This window comes from Patagioenas fasciata, chromosome 1 (assembly GCF_037038585.1).
Source record: "Patagioenas fasciata isolate bPatFas1 chromosome 1, bPatFas1.hap1, whole genome shotgun sequence".
NCBI classification, from domain to species: Eukaryota; Metazoa; Chordata; class Aves; order Columbiformes; family Columbidae; genus Patagioenas; species Patagioenas fasciata.
The window spans coordinates 184,413,736-184,435,928 of NC_092520.1; the positions used below are offsets into that span (position 1 = coordinate 184,413,736).

The window sequence follows — 22,193 nt, forward strand, 5'->3', positions numbered from 1 at the left end:
GCTGATTCAGAAATACCAGTGGAATAGATGTGACCATCTAATATATTCCCAAGTCACTGTCAGGTTCTTCTCCACTGTCTCAATTACAGAGTTTTCCAAAATGTTTCATATTGAAAAGTTCCAACTGCCAGGGACTTTGCTGATACAATACTCTAAACAATATCTCATACACTTATGCTTGTTTATGAGCACCAACTAATTTATATCCCTACTTGGCATTTATGTTCTATAAATATTTTGCAGTCTCTCCTGAGCCAGAAAGATGACATCAGCTGTTTTTCTCCGGACTTGTACTTCAGTAATTCTACCAATAACAGAAGCAATCAGTGGGCCTCAAAATATGTTCTCTTCACTGAAAACATAATGGCCACCACACAATTATCTTCTAAGCGCAACTATACAAAATAAAGGCTGGGAGTCAGTAAGTGTGCTACAAGGTACTGAGGTCACTTCATAGAAGCTCTGACGCCAGCACAAAATTCTGCAGAATACTCTTTGGAATAACTTCCATTACACCTATGGGAAAAATTCATTCTAAGCCACTCTGCAGTTTCTGGATTTGATATGGTCAGTAGTCAGGATCACAGCTCTTCACAAGAGCTGTGAGCACTACAGGTGAGGTTTACAGCACTGTGAATCTGACTGTTTTGCTGCCTCTTGGGCTGACACTGAGTGTCTACTCCTTTTGCCTGGATCTGGCATTATTTAACCAGAAGTGTTTCTGTAAAGTGTCCGGACTTTGCTAAAGTCTATGTTAGGACACCAGTAGCCACTGAAGTGACTTCTTTATCTGGAAATTGGCACTACTCCACATGTACTTTCGTTCTGTCTTTTAGAGCTACTATGCTTTTCCATGTCTCTGAACTTTGAGAGCTATACAAACACACTGCCATCCCTGACATGGTTAGCACAATCCTAACATAAACACATGGGAGCTTATCAGTCAGCTGTCGATAATGTCTCTGAGAAAGGATGAATACTGAAATGTTATTTGGCAAATACAGCTTTTATTACACCATAGCTATTTACTAACTCATTTATACAACTGCAAAGACAACCGTCATCCTGCTGCAGCAGCTGTTGAAGATTATATTCTAAGGTACACTTTTCTGAGAAAAAAGATTAGTATTAATCTTCTCAGATAGTTAAGTGTTGCTAGCTTGAATCCCAAATTATCGTAAGAAACAAAAGGACTATTTTATCTTTTCTCTGTGTGTGGGCCATTTGTGTGCAAAGTTCCCATTAGTGCTAATGGGAATCATGAACATAAATCTCCCATAAAGTACACAGAATGGAGACCAGAGTCGGAAGTGTGAGAATTTGGCCTTGTTATCGTATCTCTCCTCTTGGCTCTTTGGTCTGGATCTGTTGATGTTGTAAAGGAGATTCTGCGCTATAGAAAGAAAAATACTAGCAATTCTTCTTCGGGTTTCTGGCAGAAATTAATAAACTACATTTTCTTTTAAACCGGCCTGAGTGATTATGCTGCAATTAGGATGTTGTATACATTTCTTCTGATTTAAGGTAAACCTTCTTCTAGTACTTCCTCTCTACTGCTAAATTTGGAAATGTCATTTAAACTTCAGTCCTAAAGATCACACCATGTGAAATAATTCCAGCAAGAAATAAGAAAAAGATTTTAGTGAAATGTCAAAGAGGCTTTCATTAAATTATTCACTTGGTAGCTCTAACATCCAAACCAGAATAAAGAATGTGACAGGGATAATTTACATTAGACTCTAAACATACTTGAAATATAACTAGCTACAACTGAACTATTCTTCCTTCACAATTTTCGGCTAAATTCTGATACTGATCTACTTGAATAATATGCTTTAGTGTGGTCTGTTAGAAAAAAGTTAAACATATGTAAAATATATGTATTAAGATCACAGAGACATTCCTAGATAATGATGCAAATGTTTTAGGCGACAAATACAAAGATCAGAATTTCTTTTTATAAATTCTTAAATCTTTCAACAAGTTGAGTGAAGAATCTTGAATGCTTTTGTGTATTGCTCACTGACAGCAAGTACAACCAAGTCCTCTGCATCACATAGAAAGCAGAGTCTGAAGTTGTTTATACAGAACAGCTGCAAGTGTTTTGTATGAGCAATACACACCCTCCTTGCTGAAGGCACATGTTGCTGTATTAACCAGTGTCAAGGACCAACTTCTCTCTACTGATGCTGGTGGTGCCAATCTGGACCCTCAGTGTAAAACTTATCTGGAACCTTTACTCACCATCTTGTGCTGAATAAATGACAGCAGTGAGGCTGAATGGTCCATCCCCTTTGTTGTTAAAAGCTTTCACTTTTACTTGGTACTGGGTTGAAGGTGGCATTGATTCATCCTTGTGGACGTACCGGCCAATTTCAGGATTAGTAACTGTAACTCTTCTCCATTCTTTCTCACCAAATGGTTTGAAAGCCACTATATAACCAAAGTTATTGCCATAGTGGTATTCTCTTGACAAAGGCTAAAGAGGCAAAAGATGAAACATTACTTTTTGCAGCCAACCAAACAAATAGATTTCTAATGAAATATAAATAATACAGAAATCATTGATGTGTGCATTGTAAAAACACTGAACTGAAGCTCCATTTTCTCCTGTTCTGCTTGTACAGTTTGCTACCACTCCCTTTAAAAATGCACTATCTTCATTATGCAAATTTGCAGTAGTAGCATATCTGCTACTAAAATATTTTAAGATCTTGTTTTTCATCCAAACTCAGTGCAAGTCTTACCGTGTTATCTCCAACAGAAAGAAACCAAGAATGATTGTGTACCAAAACTGTTGTCAGCTGTAGTTAGCAAAAAAGGCTTTCTTAAGGAGTCAGTGATAGTGGATATGTAGCACAGACACACTGTACAAGTATATGGGTCCATGTGCACTTGTGGAGACAAATATTCTTGCAAAACAGAGAGAGAGAAGAGAAGATTCATGTGGTTGGCCTAAATTCTATTAATTTACCTAAAGCTCGTCACCTAAACAACTTGTACAGCTGATGAAGAGAGATGGACACATTCAAAGAATGATTCATCCTACCACTTTCCACTGATGATGGAGGGGGTCCAGTTCCTGGTTTAGATTATCTCCCTAGCTTCTAATTGGCAAAGGTTTAAGTGAAAATGTTTCCACTTTCAGCATGAACATTAAAGGTACCTATCAAAAATACCTCTTGAAACTATAGCTGATTTCCTATACCCGGGAATACTGGACAATATAAAATTGCAGATAACCATCTGCTATAATGAATTTTGCTTCATCTACCAAAGCTCTACAGTCAGTGATCCCTTCCTGTTCCACAGTGCCTCTATCCCAACTATTAGACAGTGTACCTAGTGGGCCAAAATCATGTCATTCAACAGTGCATCTGAAGGCTGACCAGAAGCAACTTCTGAAAATGAACTTCCTGCATCACCATGTCCCATCCTGTAAACCTCAAACAGATTAAATAGAGGCAAAGGTCCTGGAGCAGTATGAGAGTAATTATTCTCCTTAGGTGTTTGCCCACTGCTGTAGCACTTGAGTCAACATGTGCGGAGATAGACTGTGCAAGGATTCATGAAACTTAGACGGTAACAGCGGAATAAGCAAAAACAACCAACCAACCAAACAAAAAAACCCCGAACTTCCTAGCTCACTAATTTTGATGTTTGTATTTGTCTGAAACCTGAATGGAACTCTAAAGATTCTCTGAGAAAGAAAATTCTGGTGAAAACTCACCAAATTTTTGGAAAACCAGAAACATTTAAGTTTTAACTTCATAAACATAACATGTGGATTACAACACCAGTATATATTACACAACAAGAGAAAGAAAATTAAGGCAAACACATATCCTGGAACTCAAAATTTGAAAAATGTCTCAAAAGGACACATGAACAATGATAGAACTTCTTTTCTTCATGACAAAGCTTCCGAGAGAAATGTACAGAATCAGATCAAAGGATGGGACTTCTGACTTCACTCAGCTTAAGGTTAACTGACCCCTGTCCCAGTTGTACCAGCCAACAAATCCCATTGCATCCCATTTTCTCTGTTGCTGCTATAAAGTTCCACCACTCTGCAACATCAGTGCTAAAGACACAAGAATAACAATACAGCAATATTAAAAGCAGGCAGCCTTCAGCTGGTTGAATACAGAAAGCTGGTTCTAGATGAAACTCCCCAGACACCAGTGCTTCAGCATGGGATCGTCACTAGATACAAGCACAAAACAGCTGTGGGAACAAGGTCCAGAATCCAGCAGGGCGTACTTGTGCAGAGTTCAGTAACCAGTAGGTTTCCTCTTGCTTGCCGTTCTTTTTTCCCCATACTGCATCTCTAGCAGAACAGTGGCTCAGTTCCGTCAAAAACTGGAAAGTTCCTTCAGCACAACATGACTAAGGTTAGGGCACCCTTTTAGAATATGGGATACGTATGGACAGTCTTACGGAGTGAATGCCTTTTGCTTCCCGGGCAGGTACTCTAACCATGACTGCATGTTGCAGAAGACAACTGACTGATGCAGCTGACTGCAGGTCTCTACATACGTAACTTCTTTGGCTCTTCTGGGTAACACAGGTGAAATGCTGATGTATGTCAAATCTGAATTATAATGGAGCTTTAGACAGTGCAAAGATACCCATCTACCTACAACATGACTTTTGACAACACATGAATGACTTAAGTATAATTGGTAATTAAGATGACTGCCAAGAGATGAAATTCCAGAAACTCCTCATGCCGAAAAGGAGATGGATATTTGGTCTCTAGTTGTGATGCTAATCACAAGCCACCATGCAAAGAGTTTTAACTACAAATCAGCTATGAAAAAAACCCACTACATAATCTATTTTATATGTTTATTTTTTTCTTTATCAGGCATATTCTGAGTGTACCTATTGGGTGAGGTATAACTCATGTCTTAGCTTGTTTTCTGCCTCAGGTCTGACGGGAGATTGGGTGAAAACTGCATACCTAGTTTCCCAGAACAGCTAACCTACCTTCATGTACCTAAGTTTAAATTCATAGACAACCTTGGAATTAAAAAAATAGAAGATTTCATGGACAGCGTCACTTTCGACAGCTCATCTTCTGAATCTATCATTGTATGTAGCTGCTGAAAATAATGCAGAATCCTACCTCATATGCTAAAATAAGCAGCCTGGATGGGGCCCTACAGCAAACTTTAGAAAGCCAGGACTGGCACTTAAAAATTATATTCTGAAAGGTCTTAAATAAAATGTTGAAAGTAGCTTGACTTCCAATGGCAGCACATGAGTAGGTGCAAGTAGCTGAACGGTTTATAGTATCCACTAAAAATTTCGAAAAACAAAACAGAAGAGGGAAAGACAAAGGGGGAAAAAAAAGATGAAGAATGGGCATGTCAGTCCTAGCTCTCTTTCTCAGTTCTTTCAAAACAAGACTTAGAAGAGCGTTGATTGTATCTCTGTCTGTCTCATTTAACATGGGTTTATGAATCATAGCAAAAGCTGAAAGGGGGTTGGCAGCAACACATGAACCTGCCATACATTTTGTTCTTTTCTTCTTAATTAAGAACTATTTTGAGTAGCATATGCAAATGTCAACTCATTTGGGGGAATCAATATACGGCTTTATCTTAGCCTCACAGATAGATATATTGTTGTCTGTCAGACAGGCTCTGTAAATCTAATGCCTCTATTCAAAAACACTTGCTAGACACAGTAGTGGAAGATTCTTGGGAAGTAAATATTTGAAGGCATGTTTAATTTGTCTGACTAAATAAGCTACTTATTATAGAACAGATGTAAAACACATGACATTAGGTAAAAGAAATAATTGGACTATAAATCTACTTGGGTGTATAGGAAAAACTGAAATGATCTTGTACTTCAGGTCTTGCATTAGTCACTATTCTCCTGGTCATAATATTCTTTTTTTTTTTGTTTGGTCACATCCAGATTTTCACTGCATTGAGAATGCAGGAAATAGTTCTGTAGTTTGTTAAAGTTTTTATTGGACAGTACTTGTGAAGAAATAATAAAATAATCTAGGTCTCGTGCAACTGTCCATTGCATGTGTTCTTATTTGACTTTTGCTCTTCAAAAATAAATGAAGATCAGAATCAAATCAATTAGGACACATCTACTTCTTAACCTATTGTTGGTGGAACTGAAAAATAACCTTTTCAATACATTTTAACAGTAGTGTGGATCTTCCTTTTTCAGAAACTTAGTTATTTTTTCTTTAGGTAAATTAATTGCTAAAATACTTAGGATGACTGAATAAATATTTTAAACTGAATTAAAAACAAAACAAAACACACAAAAACCCCAGAAAAGCCCAAATCTGTTAGCCTGAACATATGGCTCACTACTTCTGTGTCACACTTGAGAACTTTTCCAAAGAGGTATGATCAACCTTAAGTACAAAAAAAAAGAAATATGCATATGGATTAAAATGTGTACACTCATAACTAGGATCTCTATGCAACGACAAAGTTGCTATTGGATTTACGACATCTTTATGTTACTTCCCACAAGAAAAAAGCACTCTTCATACAGGTAAATATGCTACTACATCTGAAACATGCTATTCCCCAAAAGACACAAATGGCATAACATGTCTGATGTGTCTCATAGCATTATGAAAGTGAAATGAGAGGTCAGTAGCAAGAAAAAAAAAGGTAATTTTTTCAAGCATAACATTTAATCATCTTTCTTTGCCAGTGGTAATGCTTCTGTAACTCTGGTTTTGCTGGACACTGATAGGCTCTCACATGAACCAGACAGGCGCTTTTTTTTTTGCTTTATTTCTCCCTACTAGCTTTCCAAAATACTCTTCAGAAGACTTCAACTCTCTTTCATGCAACTTTTGCCTACACAACTTTGCTTATAACTCCTTATCATCTCTTGTTCTAGGTCTTGCTTTCTTCCTATTTACTTGTCTCTTTTCCCTTCTTCTCTGTTTTGTTTGGTTGGTTGGTTGGGTTTTTTTTTAACTCCGTATATTTTAAAAGCCATTGCTGCAATACCAGAAAGAAGACAGCATTTTACATATACCTATATATATAAGACTTTTAAAAACAAAATATAATGCACTGAATACCTATGGCACATGAGAGAGATGAAATTTTCTAAAGACTTCACTTCCTGAAAAGCTTTTTTGGTAACACTGAATTTTTTTTAACTTTTCATTCCTTTATTTTTGTGATTAATATTTTATCTCTGTCCCTTCTCCCTTTCCTTATTTTGCTGAATACATAATCATTAAAGAAAAATTAACGGTTTAGAGGAAAAGTACAACATCATCAGTATGTGGATATCAATGAACGGCTAAATTGTGGTATGAGGGAACACTGTTCTGTGTTACCAGTCACATTCGTATAAAATAAAACTTATAAAATGGCAACATACAATAATGCCCTTAAAATTCCAGCTAATAATTATGACAGGCTAATTTATAGAATGGCAATGTATTTTCTTTTTTTTTTTTTAATAAACCCTGTAAATCTGTGCACAGCAGATAATAATTAAGATGTTATAGTTTTAGTTGTAGTAAGTAAATCTGTGTGCTGTTCAGATTGTAACTTACAAAAAGCCTCGAAGAAAGACACATATGCAGAATTTTCAAATGCAGTTATATCAATACATTATCATAGTCTGTATGTATTTCAATTTCTTTGAAACATACTTGGAGAATGTTTTACTTCATATTTTAGAAATGTCCACTACAGAAACATCTAAAATATTGTCCTACTCATTACTTTTAAAATATTTTTATGAGAAGAGTCTGAAAATCTATATACTGTGTACAAATCCTGCTCTCACAGGAGCCAGTGACAAACCAGTCATGGATTTCAGGAGGAGCAAGATCAGATACAAGGGATTAGAGGTTTTGTGCCATCTCAGTGCAATACCTACCATCCATGTTATTGTCAGCTCTCGATTGCTTCCACCACCTCCTCCGACATCAGAAGGAGCCACATTAGGAGCTAGAAAAATAGAAGAGACAAGAAAAATTACTACAAAGTATGTAGTCAGTAAAAATATCACTATTTGCTTTTCTTTTCACCAGTAGGTCCAATGAGCACACGTGGCACACACAATTAAAATAATGATAGTCTGTAATAGCTATGAGAGTCCCTGGTCTTACCAAGACTATCGTATAGCTACTGCTGCAGGAAAACATGCCAGTTCTAACCATAGGTAGCAATCATTCTTCTTTTTAACTCTCTGCAAATATTTGATTGAATATTCAGAAATGGAACACTTCTCATAGGTCTTAAGAGAGGCACTCTGTGTTGTTCTTGTGCTGCCTAGGACCTTGGTAAGCCAAGGGCTCAAGCATCCAGGACTTGGACATGTATTTACCTTAACAAGCTGTGATCAGTTCTGTCTGCTTCAGTGGGTTTACTAAAACTGTGTAAGTTTAAACCCATGGATATATCTTCGAAGCACTGGCCTAATCCTATTCTAGATTAGTGGTACATGTCTTTTTGATTGGCATATTCAGAACGGGTAGATATTGGGATGTGAAGCTGGTATAGCAGTTAGTAATCTACTAATTGCATTTTACACTGATATTCTGTGTAATTAATAAAATCTGTTGACCTATCATTAGTGCACAGCTGAGTGGTAAAGCAGGATACTGTCAAGGACTCCATTACAAATCATTCCTATATTCTGATTTCTGTGAGACCCTTTTCACTAAGTTTGGTGCTTCTACTGCTATCCTCTATGGTGTTTATGTATTTATTTGCTGTCACTCAATACCGAGGACACATTAAGTACCACTGAAAACTTAGGAAATGATAGCCTACCTGTAGTGGATCAAATATGCCCCAGGTGGTCAGGCATTAGCTACACAGCCTATCTACAGGAACATGTTCTTTGTGTTAAAAATTCTTATATGATCAAGCATTTTTTCCACTAATCAATGAAGGTCACAAGATAGTCAGGGGATAGTTCCTAAGTGCTTTTAGGCTATTTAAGTAAGATCTTTGCTGAGGTCTACTCTGAGGGTCACATGAGGAGAAACAAATAGCAGAGAAGAATGAATGTTTTAAGAAAGGATAAAAATATGTATCAATATATTTTAAATTGAAATCAAAATTCAGTGGATGGTTTGTGTTATTTATTTCTGCCTTTCCAGAAAACAAATTAGTGAAGAATGAGACTAAATATACATACAATGACAATTCGAGAGGAAGCTTGAACTTATTACTTGGTCTTGTTATTACTGATATATACAGTAGTCACACTATCTATTATAAGCACGTAACTTTAGCCCTCAGTCAGATGCAGAGATTTTCTAGAATACTTAGGTGGTCAAAGAAGATGCACAGGCTGCCAAAGAAGAGAAAAAAGACTGTCTAACATCTTACAAATCACCCTTTTCAAGACAATCTCCCTCATTCTCTCAACCACTAACCCAGGTTTCTCTTTCCATTAAGACCAGGTTACTAATTCAGACAGCTATTCTTAGACAATTACTCTAATGCATTCAGAATATAAAATACATTTAACCAGACTTTGATCCACTGAATTTCAAGAAATCACTATGAAATCTGTCATTGAAGAAACAAGCAGATTTCATTTTGAAAGAAAAATCATAGCACGCATACTTAGCATGCTAATAATAATGCTACCAAAATTATAGTTATCTACAAGAAGTGACTTCAAAACTGGAAAAGACACTGACAACATTTGATTTAACAGACATTATTTGTCACTCATCCAGTACAACCAATATGCATGACTGTTTTTTTGCTGTTTAACACAGAAGAAATGTTAAAGATAACTACAATGTGTGGATATGGGGGTTTTGTTTGTGCAATAAAATATTTACCTTCCTCAGATTTACATGAAAATGTACAGGCAGTACTGTTTTGTAGTACCCTGGAAGCTGGCAGTGCAACCCAAATCTGGTTGTTACTACTCATAAAAAATTCCACCTCCTGGCAGAAAAAGCACTTGAGCACAGACGTTAATCTGCAAGTTGTTACTGATTTATATCCTATTTTGGCATGGCACGAAGTGCTGACTGATGCCCAGGAAGACTACATTAACATTTTGTTTTGTTTCACCAAAAATGTCTCACAGTCTGCCAGAGATGACAATGATGGTTTGCATGGGGAACCAGACAACAGACCAAACAAACTACCTCTGGTAAACACATTGCATCCTGTTACAAAACCGGAGGATGTGCCATTTTTGGGGAGGCTACAACAAACACCATGAACACAGCAGACTGCAAACTGCATGATGCTACCACTCTTTCACCTGTAAACATTATTTTCCCTCCCCTTCTGTCTCTTTTTTGACATTTGAAAAATGTGTATTGTGCATGAAGCACTGCAACAAGCATGTGTGGATTCCTCATTTAGATTCCTGGGCCTTCAAAACCAGCTGTTGAGTCATAAAATATATAATGTTAATAGTCAGTTTTATAGGTAGTAATTTCCTTTTACTTTAGTATTAAAGTTCTGTATCTCTTCCCCCTCCCCGCCCCACATTCAGATTAATTTAAGCAATCTGCATTTTCTTTCTCTCTAAGCAAGATAATTTTTAACGGACCAAATGTGGGTCTTTTTCAGTAAGTGTTTTGAAATTTGCAATGCAAATACATTTTATTTTGAAAATACTATCTAATCAAAGCAATCACCCAGAAGGTGTAATTGAAAAACTAATCTTTACACTTTGGTTTTGCATTTTTAGTTTCAAATCTCAAGCTATGGGACAACAATTGTAAATATATCTCGGTTGCACATTGGTGCTAATATGTGTTAAGGAGGATATACTGGTGTACAAGCTTTGCTGAGTAAAGTCTTTTTGCACTGATACAGTACCTCCTAAAGCACTGCTGTTATCTCCTTTGTACAGTCAAACCAGAACGTATTATCTCGGACAACAATAACTAATTCCTCGTTTTGGAGAATTCACTTTAAAAAGGACATGCCTGAGCTTAAAGGATATCCTTAAGTATTTTCTGAGATTTTAACACTGAGCAATTATACTGATAAGGGCATATGGTGTGTCAGATAATGTCACATCTTTGACATGGAATAAGAAGACACAAGACCAAATCTCCAGTCACAGAAAATTGGTATTACATAGTATAACACAGATCCTGTCACACATTGTTTAGTTAGAATACAAACCAAACAGCAAATGGGCGTTTTCCTTGTTAAACATATGCACATTTCTTCCTAAGTCCTGTATCCTGGTCCCAAGCATGCGTGTGCATTCATACACACACACACCCTGACTGACAGATACAGTGGGGGATCTCTGAAACATACACTAAGACTGTTTCAGCAACAGAGGCAAATTTGCCATTTGTACCATGATGTTTCTTCCCTGACTACTTTGATGGCATCGCATCTCAACAGTCTGGTATTTGCTTACTAAAATCCATTCTATTTCACTAGACTTGCATCTTATAAAGTGTTTTTTTAAATAAAAAACAAAATTACAAAACAGACTAATAACAATGTGAAAATAAAGAAGCACATTAAAAAACTTGACATTTTCTGATTACGTACGAGCGCCTTCAGTTCTAATTCTCTGTGATGGCATACTAGGTTCTCCTGTCCCCAAAGTGTTTGTTGCTATTATCCGAAACTCATATTCCATCCATGGAATCAAATCAATCACTGTAGCAGATTCCATATTTCCTTCAATATCTGATGGATCTAAAAAAAAGAAAAGTGCTTTAGAAAACAGCATTTTGACATTAAGGTCAGCCAACAACATGGTTGATTTTGGCAAAACTAACACTATTCCTCAACCACATGTAGCCAACTGAAAGAAACTTGACATTGTACATTTGGAATATGACATTTTACAAGGAGTGCTCACAGCAGTGACTGAGAATTTGGAAACCATGACACTATCTTGGATTAACCCTTACAGACTGGCAAGTTTTAACTGGGTGCTGTTGGAGAATGGCTTAAAAATAAGGGACATGGGTCTGCAGAGCAGTTGTACGAGCAGAGCCTGTTCTGAAGGCCTTAGCATAAGTAGCAAGACTAGGCCGCAGGGGGAACCGCTGACTGTTTCAGCAAAATCAGCAAGGACACTGCGACCTTGGCAGAGTCTCACAAACAGCTTTCAAGAGCACAAGAATGTAGAATAAGCATAGCTAGCAACTGCAAGTAGGAGCACCATGCAAATGTGACTATTAGAGCTTAAGCCAATTAGTAGGTGACAGGTATGCATAATTATCGTGAACTGTATAAGTATATGCTGTTAGGGCTAATAAATTGAACTATGCTTTATCATTCATATTGAGTCGACCTGCGTGTTCCTCCGCCTCTCAAAGGGTGCGATTCACCAAAACAAGTACATGTAGTTATGAGGTATACTTACTATTTACATATTGTAGTTACAGAATTTTTACCTACAGACAAATGGGGTGAGAAATCTGGAATGCAGAAACAGCAAAATAAAAATTCATGACATAGACAAGGGCTAGATATGCAAATGTAGGGTTTGATGAACTGATAAAGGGTGGTTTATAAAATGTGGTCATATTTTGGTGGACATGGTGAGTATGTTGCAACTTTGTATCTATTTCTGATCCAACAGGAATAGATGTTCTTGTAATTCCTGTGAAAAGACTTACTATTGTCTTAAGGATGAGCTTCTTTACCATAAATAACATGTCTATCTCATGACTGTCTACAATTCGCAGACAATAGGGATTATTTCTATAGGTGTCTGCAGTTATGGAAAGACAGAGGATTTTAATTCATTGAATGGGCCAAGAGTTGTTTGTCAAATCAGGGTCCTGGGTTCAGAGGGAGATGACAAATGAGATATTGAGCACTGGGAAGGCAACTGATTTGGAATTCAAATATGAATGCAACAGCTGCAAGAAGAACAGGCACAACAGTGTAAGCATTGGATGGTGACACAACTTTACCTAATAATCATCAAATTTTTCATTCTAAAGTGAGGCCCTGAAGGATTAAGAAAAACACTTTTCATTGTCTTTCGACCTGCACACCACCCTCCCTCATCCTTATTCAGATCATTTTTCTGTCCAGTCAATAGAGCGATTGCAAACGTCCCACAGCATCCAAGCCATGATATAAATTTGGCATTCCTTTTTCTGGGCTACTTTCAATCTCTTCATTTAATCTCACTGTGTCGCAAATTCTCAGAATAATTATGAATACTCAACAAGATGAGAATCTGATCCTCTTAACTGGAAAGAGCAATCTAAATGTAAACAACTAATTACATAATCCATTCATATATATTTCCATACTGTGATGTAGAATACACTTCCTTCATAAAACACACTCAATATTATGAAACCTGTGATGAATGATTTGGTTTGGAAGTAATGGTAGTAGCAATAACAACAATATTTCCAAAGTGCAATGCCAAAGTGTATTTTTTGTTCTGTACATTGAAAATGAGGAACATTAAATGATAGCCTAAACACTGATGAGAGATCAATTTGGACTGTTTGTCATGCTTCTTTCATATGAAAGTGAACACCGAGCCAAACTGGGAGGAGCCCAGAAACTAAGTAAAAGCTTGCAGTGGTGCCAGTGTCGGTTGCTGTGGTGATTTTACCTATTTTTTGAGGGAATCATCTATTAATCAAAATTACTCAGTGTGGTTCAAATGAAAAAGCAATGATTTTCAAAACACTGGAATAGATCATTTCAACTTCTCAGAAATGAATAATTTCTATCTTTCTTGTGGCTTCTTTAAAAAGGTATTTAACAATCCAGATTCCTGTCTGTCCCACTGAAGATGTGAATCCCATTCAACGTGCTGCAGGAAAAGACTCAAGGTCTGACTGCAGGTCCCAATAACTATCTCGTTAATTCTGTAAAGCAGAAAAACTTTAGGGATGCAGAAAAGTGCATCCCATCATGCCTATAATACTGCTAACAGAGAATGTTCCTGACAAGTGAGAAAGATGGGTTCAACTGTCTTCTCTGAACCAGACAGAGCGAAGATCTGAATCCAACACTTGTATCTCCAACACATTTCTAGTTCTTGTAACACACAGAACTAAAGGAAGCAGTATCAGAGTTGTTTATAACTTCTTCCTATAATTTCATTTCTTCCCAATTATTCTTTTTTTCTTAGATTGAAAGGAAAAAAAAAAAAAAAGGAAATAAATTATGAATCTATCCTGAAAAAAGTGGAGGCTGGTCTAAAAGGAACCTCTCTCCAGTATATATTGATACTGAAGCAAATAATCAGTTACTCGAACACCTCTAACTTCTACATTAATTATTTATTTTAAGTACAAAGAAATCTATTCTACAGAAGCTATTAAACAAGATACAAGTGATATGAAGGGACTGGGGAACCTTCCAGTTTTATTTTCCAAGCTACTTTAGTATAAGTCATATACTAGTGCTGGCTGTTGGAGGTAATTATATACAATAGAACTACATATATTACATATTATAGAAGAGAAACAGGAATTAAGGCAGTAGGTCTAGCATTTTTAACTTTTTATTCTAAAACTGTAATAGAGATTTTCAAGCCAATATATCAAAGTCTATTTCTTAGACCTCTATCTGTGTAATTTCAAAGGAAAACTTACATGATAGAAAACAGCTGAAACTATTATATTCTTAGTATTTTGAAATGCATTTAGAGAGGCCTTAATTCCACAGAAAAGCACTAAAGTCTTAAGAAATTACAGTGACATATGAATCATATTGATACGACAACTCTGTATGGTTTGTAGCAATGCTATCCTTCATAAAACATTCAAAAATACTACTAGTTTAAAAATATTTGCATAATTTATGCATTTATGTTAAATATTGCAAAGGAATAAACATTAACATGTCCTGTGTTCAGGCAGGTGTCTCCTCAACTGCAATTATGTAACACAATGATGACATCCAGTGGTTAGAAGGATAATCTGAGCTATGTTTCTTTAGGGGTGCCAGTTTTAATGCCACTGGAACATAGTCTGTCCCCAGCAAAAAACAGACAACTTTAACCAACTTTCTGTGTAACAAATACCAAAATGAAAACACCTGTTTGCTATTCATATTAACCTGTAAGTAATTTTTTACAATTCTGGTTGTTGATGTAAAATGCTTCAAGCAACAAGGAAAGACAAAAAAAGGCATATATTCTGGCCTGTTCTTTCACACATTTCTTGATATTCAGTTCAGGCCCTTCAAGTGCTGGGAACAAACCTGTTGACAACACACTGACAGGATGGTACCCACTCCCAAACCCTGTAGCAGACATTAATAGCATCCCTGGGTTCCTTTCATTGCAACTATTTTCTGATTGGCCAATTGAACAACCAAAAACTTTAAAACCTATTGACTTTATTAATTCTGGCATTACTGTTACCTGTTTTGGCATCTTTCCACTCTTCAGATAGAAAGGTTTTTGACTGGATAGTGTATTTAGAAATAGGGCTATGATTGTCTGTTCCACGACTCCAGGTAAGCGCCACAGCAGTGTCTCTAATTTCTTCCACTCTTATACCTCCCGGAGGGCCTGGAGGACCTGAAAGAAAAGAAGCCATAATACAACTCAGAAACTAAATGTTCTGAAAATGAACTTTTGCTGACTTTTCTGCTTGTATTATCAAATTTAAGACTTTGGAGTTTCACTTTCTACTTAAGAACAGATTGAGAATGTATATATACATTTTAATACTCTACAGAGTGATTCAGAAGATAAGTGCTCTTGTATCTAACAACTACCAAATGAAACTTCCCTGACTTCTGCCTAAATAGTAACATTGAGATTTTATTTAGTGAAAAAATTATATTTGAAACTGTTGCTGCTCTTTTTCCAAACAACAGTGAGCTCAGAAAAAATACACAAAACCTTCCCTTCTAAATTCCACCTAATGATGACCTGATTGGTGATGACCTTTAATCTGTACTTCTGCTTGTCCCATATTGTCTTTGACTGCAATTTATATGGAAAATCTTGTAACTTATATTGGAGACAAATCATACCTTGAAAGACATTTCTATAGCTCTCTTCACATTTCTCTTGACCTTCCCATTACCCCAATGTGATAAATCCACCATCAGATTCAAACTTGCTACAGACAAGTACAACTTGAGTGAAAGTAGAACTAGGCAATGTTTCTTTATGGTTCTACTCAAGCCTTCCCACAACAAGAACTTCAAAAGCCCAAGCCAAAATGTGGAATCCACTATACTCAGTGAACTAAAAGCAGTCTTTCTAACGACACAGGTGAAAGCAAACAATCTCCATGCACCAAAATAACCCCACAAAAACCATCAAGGAACAGAAACACTAAGCTGTCACAGAGAAAAGATTGTCACAAAAGAGCCATTTCACATCTGCCCTTTCAGTCTTGATCAACACCTATAAAATAATTTTTAAAGAGTATTTTCTTTTTCTTCAAAAGGCAGATACTTGCAAAGATTAATTTCAAAATTCATAGGTCTAGTGAATATAAAAAATAATGAACTAAATACAGATGTTGGCTTGATGGCATATTACTATGCTCCACACACCCAGCTAAATCATTACAAGTAGAAGTTGTTTGTCCTAAACTAGTTTACAGTCTCATTTCCATGCTTTTAAAGTATTATTTCTGCTCAGTAATTGCTGTTTATTTTAAAATCTTATGTAAGTATAGAAATCTTCAAGACACCACAATGTTCAGTAAGCTGTGCTAAACCCCCTCAAATTTACAGCAATTCTGTAACCCCAAAATTAGCGCCTACTTACAAACTTGGCCTACGGATATTTTCAGATCATTGTTTTCATATTGACTGTTCTAGTTTTGTTATTATGCTTCTGGTTTATATGATACACAGTTATGTAATATATTAACTACTGTGTAAAAACAGAGACAGTGCACTAGAACTATTAAGAAGTATTTTCTAATTCCACATTCAGAGATAATAACATGCCAGCACGATTCAGGTAATTATCCAGCAATCTGATTGAACAAGTCCCAGAGTATATTAAAATAAACAACAAGAAGTAACAGGATACATTGCTCTGCAGCATTTACAGAGAAACCGCAGAAAACCAAAACAAAAACAACTTAACAAAAACAATGGAAGGAGATTTCTACATCAGATCTAAACACACAGTGTGCCAAATGTATTTCTCTTCAGCTCTTGAGCTGTTTATTTTCTCCATAAATCTGAGCCAAAGGAACCAGATGAAATTAACTGAATCAATCAAATATACCACTGTATATTGTTGTTCCTCAGTTTCAATGAATTCATCCTTCTAATGAGCAAGCAATTGCATTCCTGCTCCAAAAATATTCAAATTTAGACTGGTTCCTCAAAGAATATATATGTCATCGCTTAAAAATAAATAAGCGTGACCACCCTACACCATCTACTGGGCTATGGCCTGTCACTTTGGCAATCTAATTCCTCATTGTTTTTTCTCCTAAGATCCAAAACAAGTCCCCATTTAGAATCCTTGGAAAAATATATGTCAGTTGACTACTGGGTTGCTCATAGCCAACTTCTATTAAAATTCTAATTATAGACCCCCTTTTCAAGCTAAGGACTAAATACATCACTGTGTGTGGAAACAGCCTCTTACTCTTCACAGAGGATGCACAAAGTAGAAGGTGTTGCTAAGAGCTGATTTTTAAGACAGGGGTTGTTAAGTCAACTCTCCTTGTGCAGATTTGCTAGCCCAGCTCTAACAACTCAGGTAGATAAGGCCTGAGAGGCCTGTTCTCCTGCAAGATTGTTCATTTCAGAAGCCCTCAAACTGGAAGGTATGAAAAGGTTCATCAGTCCCAAGATTTTCCTTTTCTTCATTCTTTGGGAGATGTCTCTTACAGCTTCTCACCTCTCTATCAAAGTGTCTGAAAATGGCAGGTCAGGAAACACCAAAGGCCAGCTGTTCCCTCAGGAAAGCTGAGCCAGGACCCATGAGTGACCCCAGGGTTGGCATTTCTTTCAACAATGGGGCACAGTCCCACAAGGTCTGAATATAGCGGGCAGAGCTGGCTACTGATACGGCCATCCTAGGTACTGAAAGCAACGAATCAGGTGCATCCAGGTGACAAACTACTGCATCTATCATAGAATCATTTTGGTTGGAAACGATCTTTAAGATCATTGAGTCCAACCAGCCTAAGCAGTTCACTCAGGAGATAAGCATGGGTCTGAAGGACTGCTTGGATAAAGTCGATTTTCTTCATAGTAGCTACTATGGGTCTATGTTTTGGATGTGTGCTGGAAATTATGTTGACAATAGAAGGATGTTTCAGTTACTGCTGAGCAGTGCTTACACAATCAAGGCCTTTTCTGCTCCTCAGACAACTTCACCAGTGAGTAGGCTGGGGGTGGCAAGAGCAGTTGGGAGGGGACAAAGCCAGGAGAGCTGACCCCAGCTGACCAAAGGGATATTCCACACCACATGGTCAGCAATAAAAGCTGAGGGAAGGGAGGACATTCAGGGTTACGGCATTTGTCTTCCCAAGTAACCATTACGCATGATGGAGCCCTGCTGTTCTGGAGGTGGCTGAACTCCTGCCTGTCTGTGGGAAGCAGTGAATGAATTCCTCGTTTTGCTTTGCTTGTGTGCCTAGCTTTTACTTTACCTATTAAACTGTCTTCATCTCAACTCACGAGTTTTCTTAGTTTTACTCTTCTGATTCTCTCCTCCATACTGTTAGAGAGTTGTGATTGAGCAGTTGCATGGGGCTTAGTTGCTGGCTGGGGTTAAACCCTGACACCCCTGTAAGATGCTGAGTCTTTCACTGAAAAAAATGGTAGTGAGAATTCCTCAGCACTAAGCAGAACTGTGTTCACTGTATTAAAAACTGAATGTTGAGCACAAAATGAATGCTAATCTCTTCCACAACATAACCTCAGAGCAATAATTTTAATTGTAATTACTGGGCTGGGAGGAGAATCAGAAGCCTGATAAGGCACCTTGTCTCTCTTTTTATTTTTAAAAGGAATTGCTTACATAATACCAATGCACATGAACAGGCTCTTCTCTTTTTCTTTACGGATGTATTTTGTGGTTTCACCACTTAACATGTTTGCTTTGACATTTCATCCAAAACTGAAGACATTTCACTGACTGTTAATACCCATAAAAAATTAAATATAGAAAGATTCAAGTCCACAACATCCTCAGATGACAGAAATTCAGAATCAAGGCACAAGCGACATATATCAGCTGCTGTACAGCTCTAGAGTATAACTGGAACATGGGGCCTCAAGTGCAAGTTGTCTGTTTTGAATTGTCAACATGACAGATCATAAGCACTTCAGAACGTGTCACACCTGAAGGCACAAAACAGTAAAATGCCCAAAGGACATGAATTAACTCATGCTAGTGAAACCATGCATTGTAATAGATCTTGTAGGAGATGCACCATATGAGCAAGTACAGTGTCTTGAGACCTCAGTAACACTTAATAGACATGAATCAGTTAAAAATGGAATGACAACCTTACCTCCAAATTTCCTGGTTTCTGTAATTTGAAAACTAGGAATCCTTTTAATGGAGGTCTAGTATTATACACAGTAATTAAATCCATAAAGCTTTGTGAGAAAACAAAAGTGGTTTCTTAAGACTGTTATACAGTAGATACATTGAAATGATAACTAAAATCTATTTTTAATACTGAATACTGAATTAAACTATCTAAAAATTTACTTCAACATAACAAAAATACCCATTATAAAAAAAATCTTCATTGCTTTTCAGGAAAACACATGCCCAGTTAGACATCTAAATGTCTGGAATAGAATCAGTACCCGGAGTAGACTTGGAGGACTTTACACGCTCATGCACTTTTCATTTTAATTTCTGTCATTCCTTGATGAGAAACAAAATACTCTAAACAACTAGAAACACTCTGCTTATCTAGGTGGAAACAAGCAGCATTCCTTACCTCTTACCACAAGGTCAGCCGAAGCTGAGGAGTTGTCAACAATCGTCTGAGCGGTGCACGTGTACCTCCCAGCGTGTCGCAGCTGAACGTTTTTAATGAGCAGCTCACCGTTGGATTTAATCTGCCACAAAAACAGCGCTTAGTGAATGAAGCTGGTAAACATCCCTGTACAGTTATGTGATACCTGTCTACACATCCCTCCCAACTGATATACAGTGGTTGCTACTTCCAAAAAGCAAATGCTTACTTCAAGCACGGATCACGCTCAAAGACACATCTGATTTATATGACAGTTGTTGAAAGTGTCCTATGCTTCTTAAAGAACAGATCCACTGTTCTTTACCAGACATAAAAAAATCAGACATCTCAGCAAATGTTTTTTTTACAAGACAACATCTCCCTTTTACTGTTTGAAGCACGTATCTGAACATTAAATTCAGTCAAGAACTATTTCATAAACAGAAGTCAGATTATTTTTCTGCATCATTACTTGCTTTTTTACACATTTATATGACAACGTCATACAGCCATACTAACAGAGTGGGATACCGTTTGGCTTTTCCTTTACAAGCCTAGAGCAGTACAAATGCTTTGATCACAGAGAGGCTACAATCACGGACTAAATAAACATGCACCAAAGAGAAAATAAAACGCAGTGACTGCAGGGGAACAATGAAGTTTGAAATGTGTCACAGCTCCTCAGAGGACAGGCCCGCCCCTGTTCTGCAGTATGGTGTTGGCAATGGACAGAACGATGGCAGTGAGAGCGTGGGCTGCCAGGACGGTGTGTCAGCTTTGAGGTGGTGCAGCCCAGGGTAGCCCCTTCCTTGGGTGACCCAGGATCGGGCAACCATGGGCAGAGCCACAGCGAGGCCTTGGCCAGGGCTGATCCCCTGCCATGGGACCTACAGGGAAGCAACTTATGGTTCAACGAGGCTCTACCCTCATCATCATAGGCCCTAATCCCTCCTCAACACTCTTCACCAATGCTAGACTATTGGGAAAACCTATAGCTATGTTTCCAGATGGCTATAAGGTCCACTGTCTGCTGCTACCTGTGGTTGTACAGACAGGCAAACTGAATAAGTATTTTTGTCCTATGACACTTCTGTGAACCCACTGAGTAACTAGATGTACACCTGTAAAACAAGAAATAGAACAGAGACCACTATATACAGCATAGCTATTCTTAATGAAAAACAGGTTTTATGGTAAGACATTTATATAAATGTTTGAAAATAACACACTTGAAATATTTTGCCTATCTATCCTGCATTTTATTCTAAAAAATGATTACTAGGTTAAATCGCAGGGTTATACAAGTGTTAATCTTAAAGGTACTTCAGAAAAAACCCAAATGTTCTTTCCAAAAGATATCTGATTGCTTTCATGGAAGTAAAAACGTTACACAACGTTACAGATGGATTTATACCACCCTATACTGAAAGGGACGATTCATATTTCCTAATCCACTGCAGATTGTTCAGAAATACAATTTAAAACCAAAACAAATGCTGAGAGAATTCTCTGCAATCCTAAAACCTTCACATGCAGGAACTAAAGAAATTCAGATGCAAATTGTATGTAAAAAAGAAATTGCTAGATATTTAGATTTAAGAACTAGTGCTATCATGACAAAAAGTTCTAGGGAACAACAAAGACATTCAATACAAGCTCAAATACTATGGGCTGTCATAAGTGTCTCTGCATTTATACATTCTGAAGAAATGAAATAAAGTTATGACATCCAGTTTATGTTTCCCAATTGAAAAAGAGAAGGAAAAAAAGTAATGTTAAATCTCTTCCAAATGTTCTGAAACTAGAATGCCAGTTTAGAGTCTATATTTAGGGGACGTTAAAATAGCCAGATAAACTACCCTTTTCAAGCTCCAGGGAGATTTTGGATGCCAGCTTCAAATTCTGCTGGCATAAAACTTCAGCACAAACTGTCTGTTAACATTGATTTTTTCATTCCAACATAAGAATTCACATCTTTAAAAAATTGCTGAGGTAAACCAGTGATTTGATAAAAGGAATGAAAACATGTTAAGAAAACTGCTTAATTCTGACTTGCAATACTTCATCTGATTGCCTCATACGGTCAGAGAGAAATGCAGGTCACACTGTACCTTGGCAGTTTTTGAATGACACTAGTGCTGTTAGCAGTGATCAGAGAGATTAGTTGGATCAGTGAACAATCCAATATTTGTGATCTATTTCTGACCATTTCTCTTTTAGTCATTATTGAACTAAGTCCATGAGTCTGGGACAGTGGCATTTCTGTGCAGGTGCCCCCCACAATTTATTCATGAGAACTCCAGGGACTGCCTTCCAGGACAGC

General features: G+C 37.2%; 1 protein-coding gene across 1 annotated transcript in view; it reads right to left on the minus strand.

The window, feature by feature from the left end:
- CNTN1 (contactin 1) overlaps positions 1 to 22,193 on the minus strand; it is a 248,240-nt gene that overhangs the window by 27,552 nt on the left and 198,495 nt on the right. Inside the window, exons 15-19 of the mRNA XM_065838300.2 lie at positions 19,853 to 19,973; positions 15,325 to 15,483; positions 11,517 to 11,666; positions 7,894 to 7,964; positions 2,245 to 2,479 (exon numbers count right to left, since the gene is read on the minus strand). Coding sequence (XP_065694372.2) covers positions 2,245 to 2,479; positions 7,894 to 7,964; positions 11,517 to 11,666; positions 15,325 to 15,483; positions 19,853 to 19,973 — 736 coding nt within the window. The remainder of the gene's footprint in view (positions 1 to 2,244; positions 2,480 to 7,893; positions 7,965 to 11,516; positions 11,667 to 15,324; positions 15,484 to 19,852; positions 19,974 to 22,193) is intronic.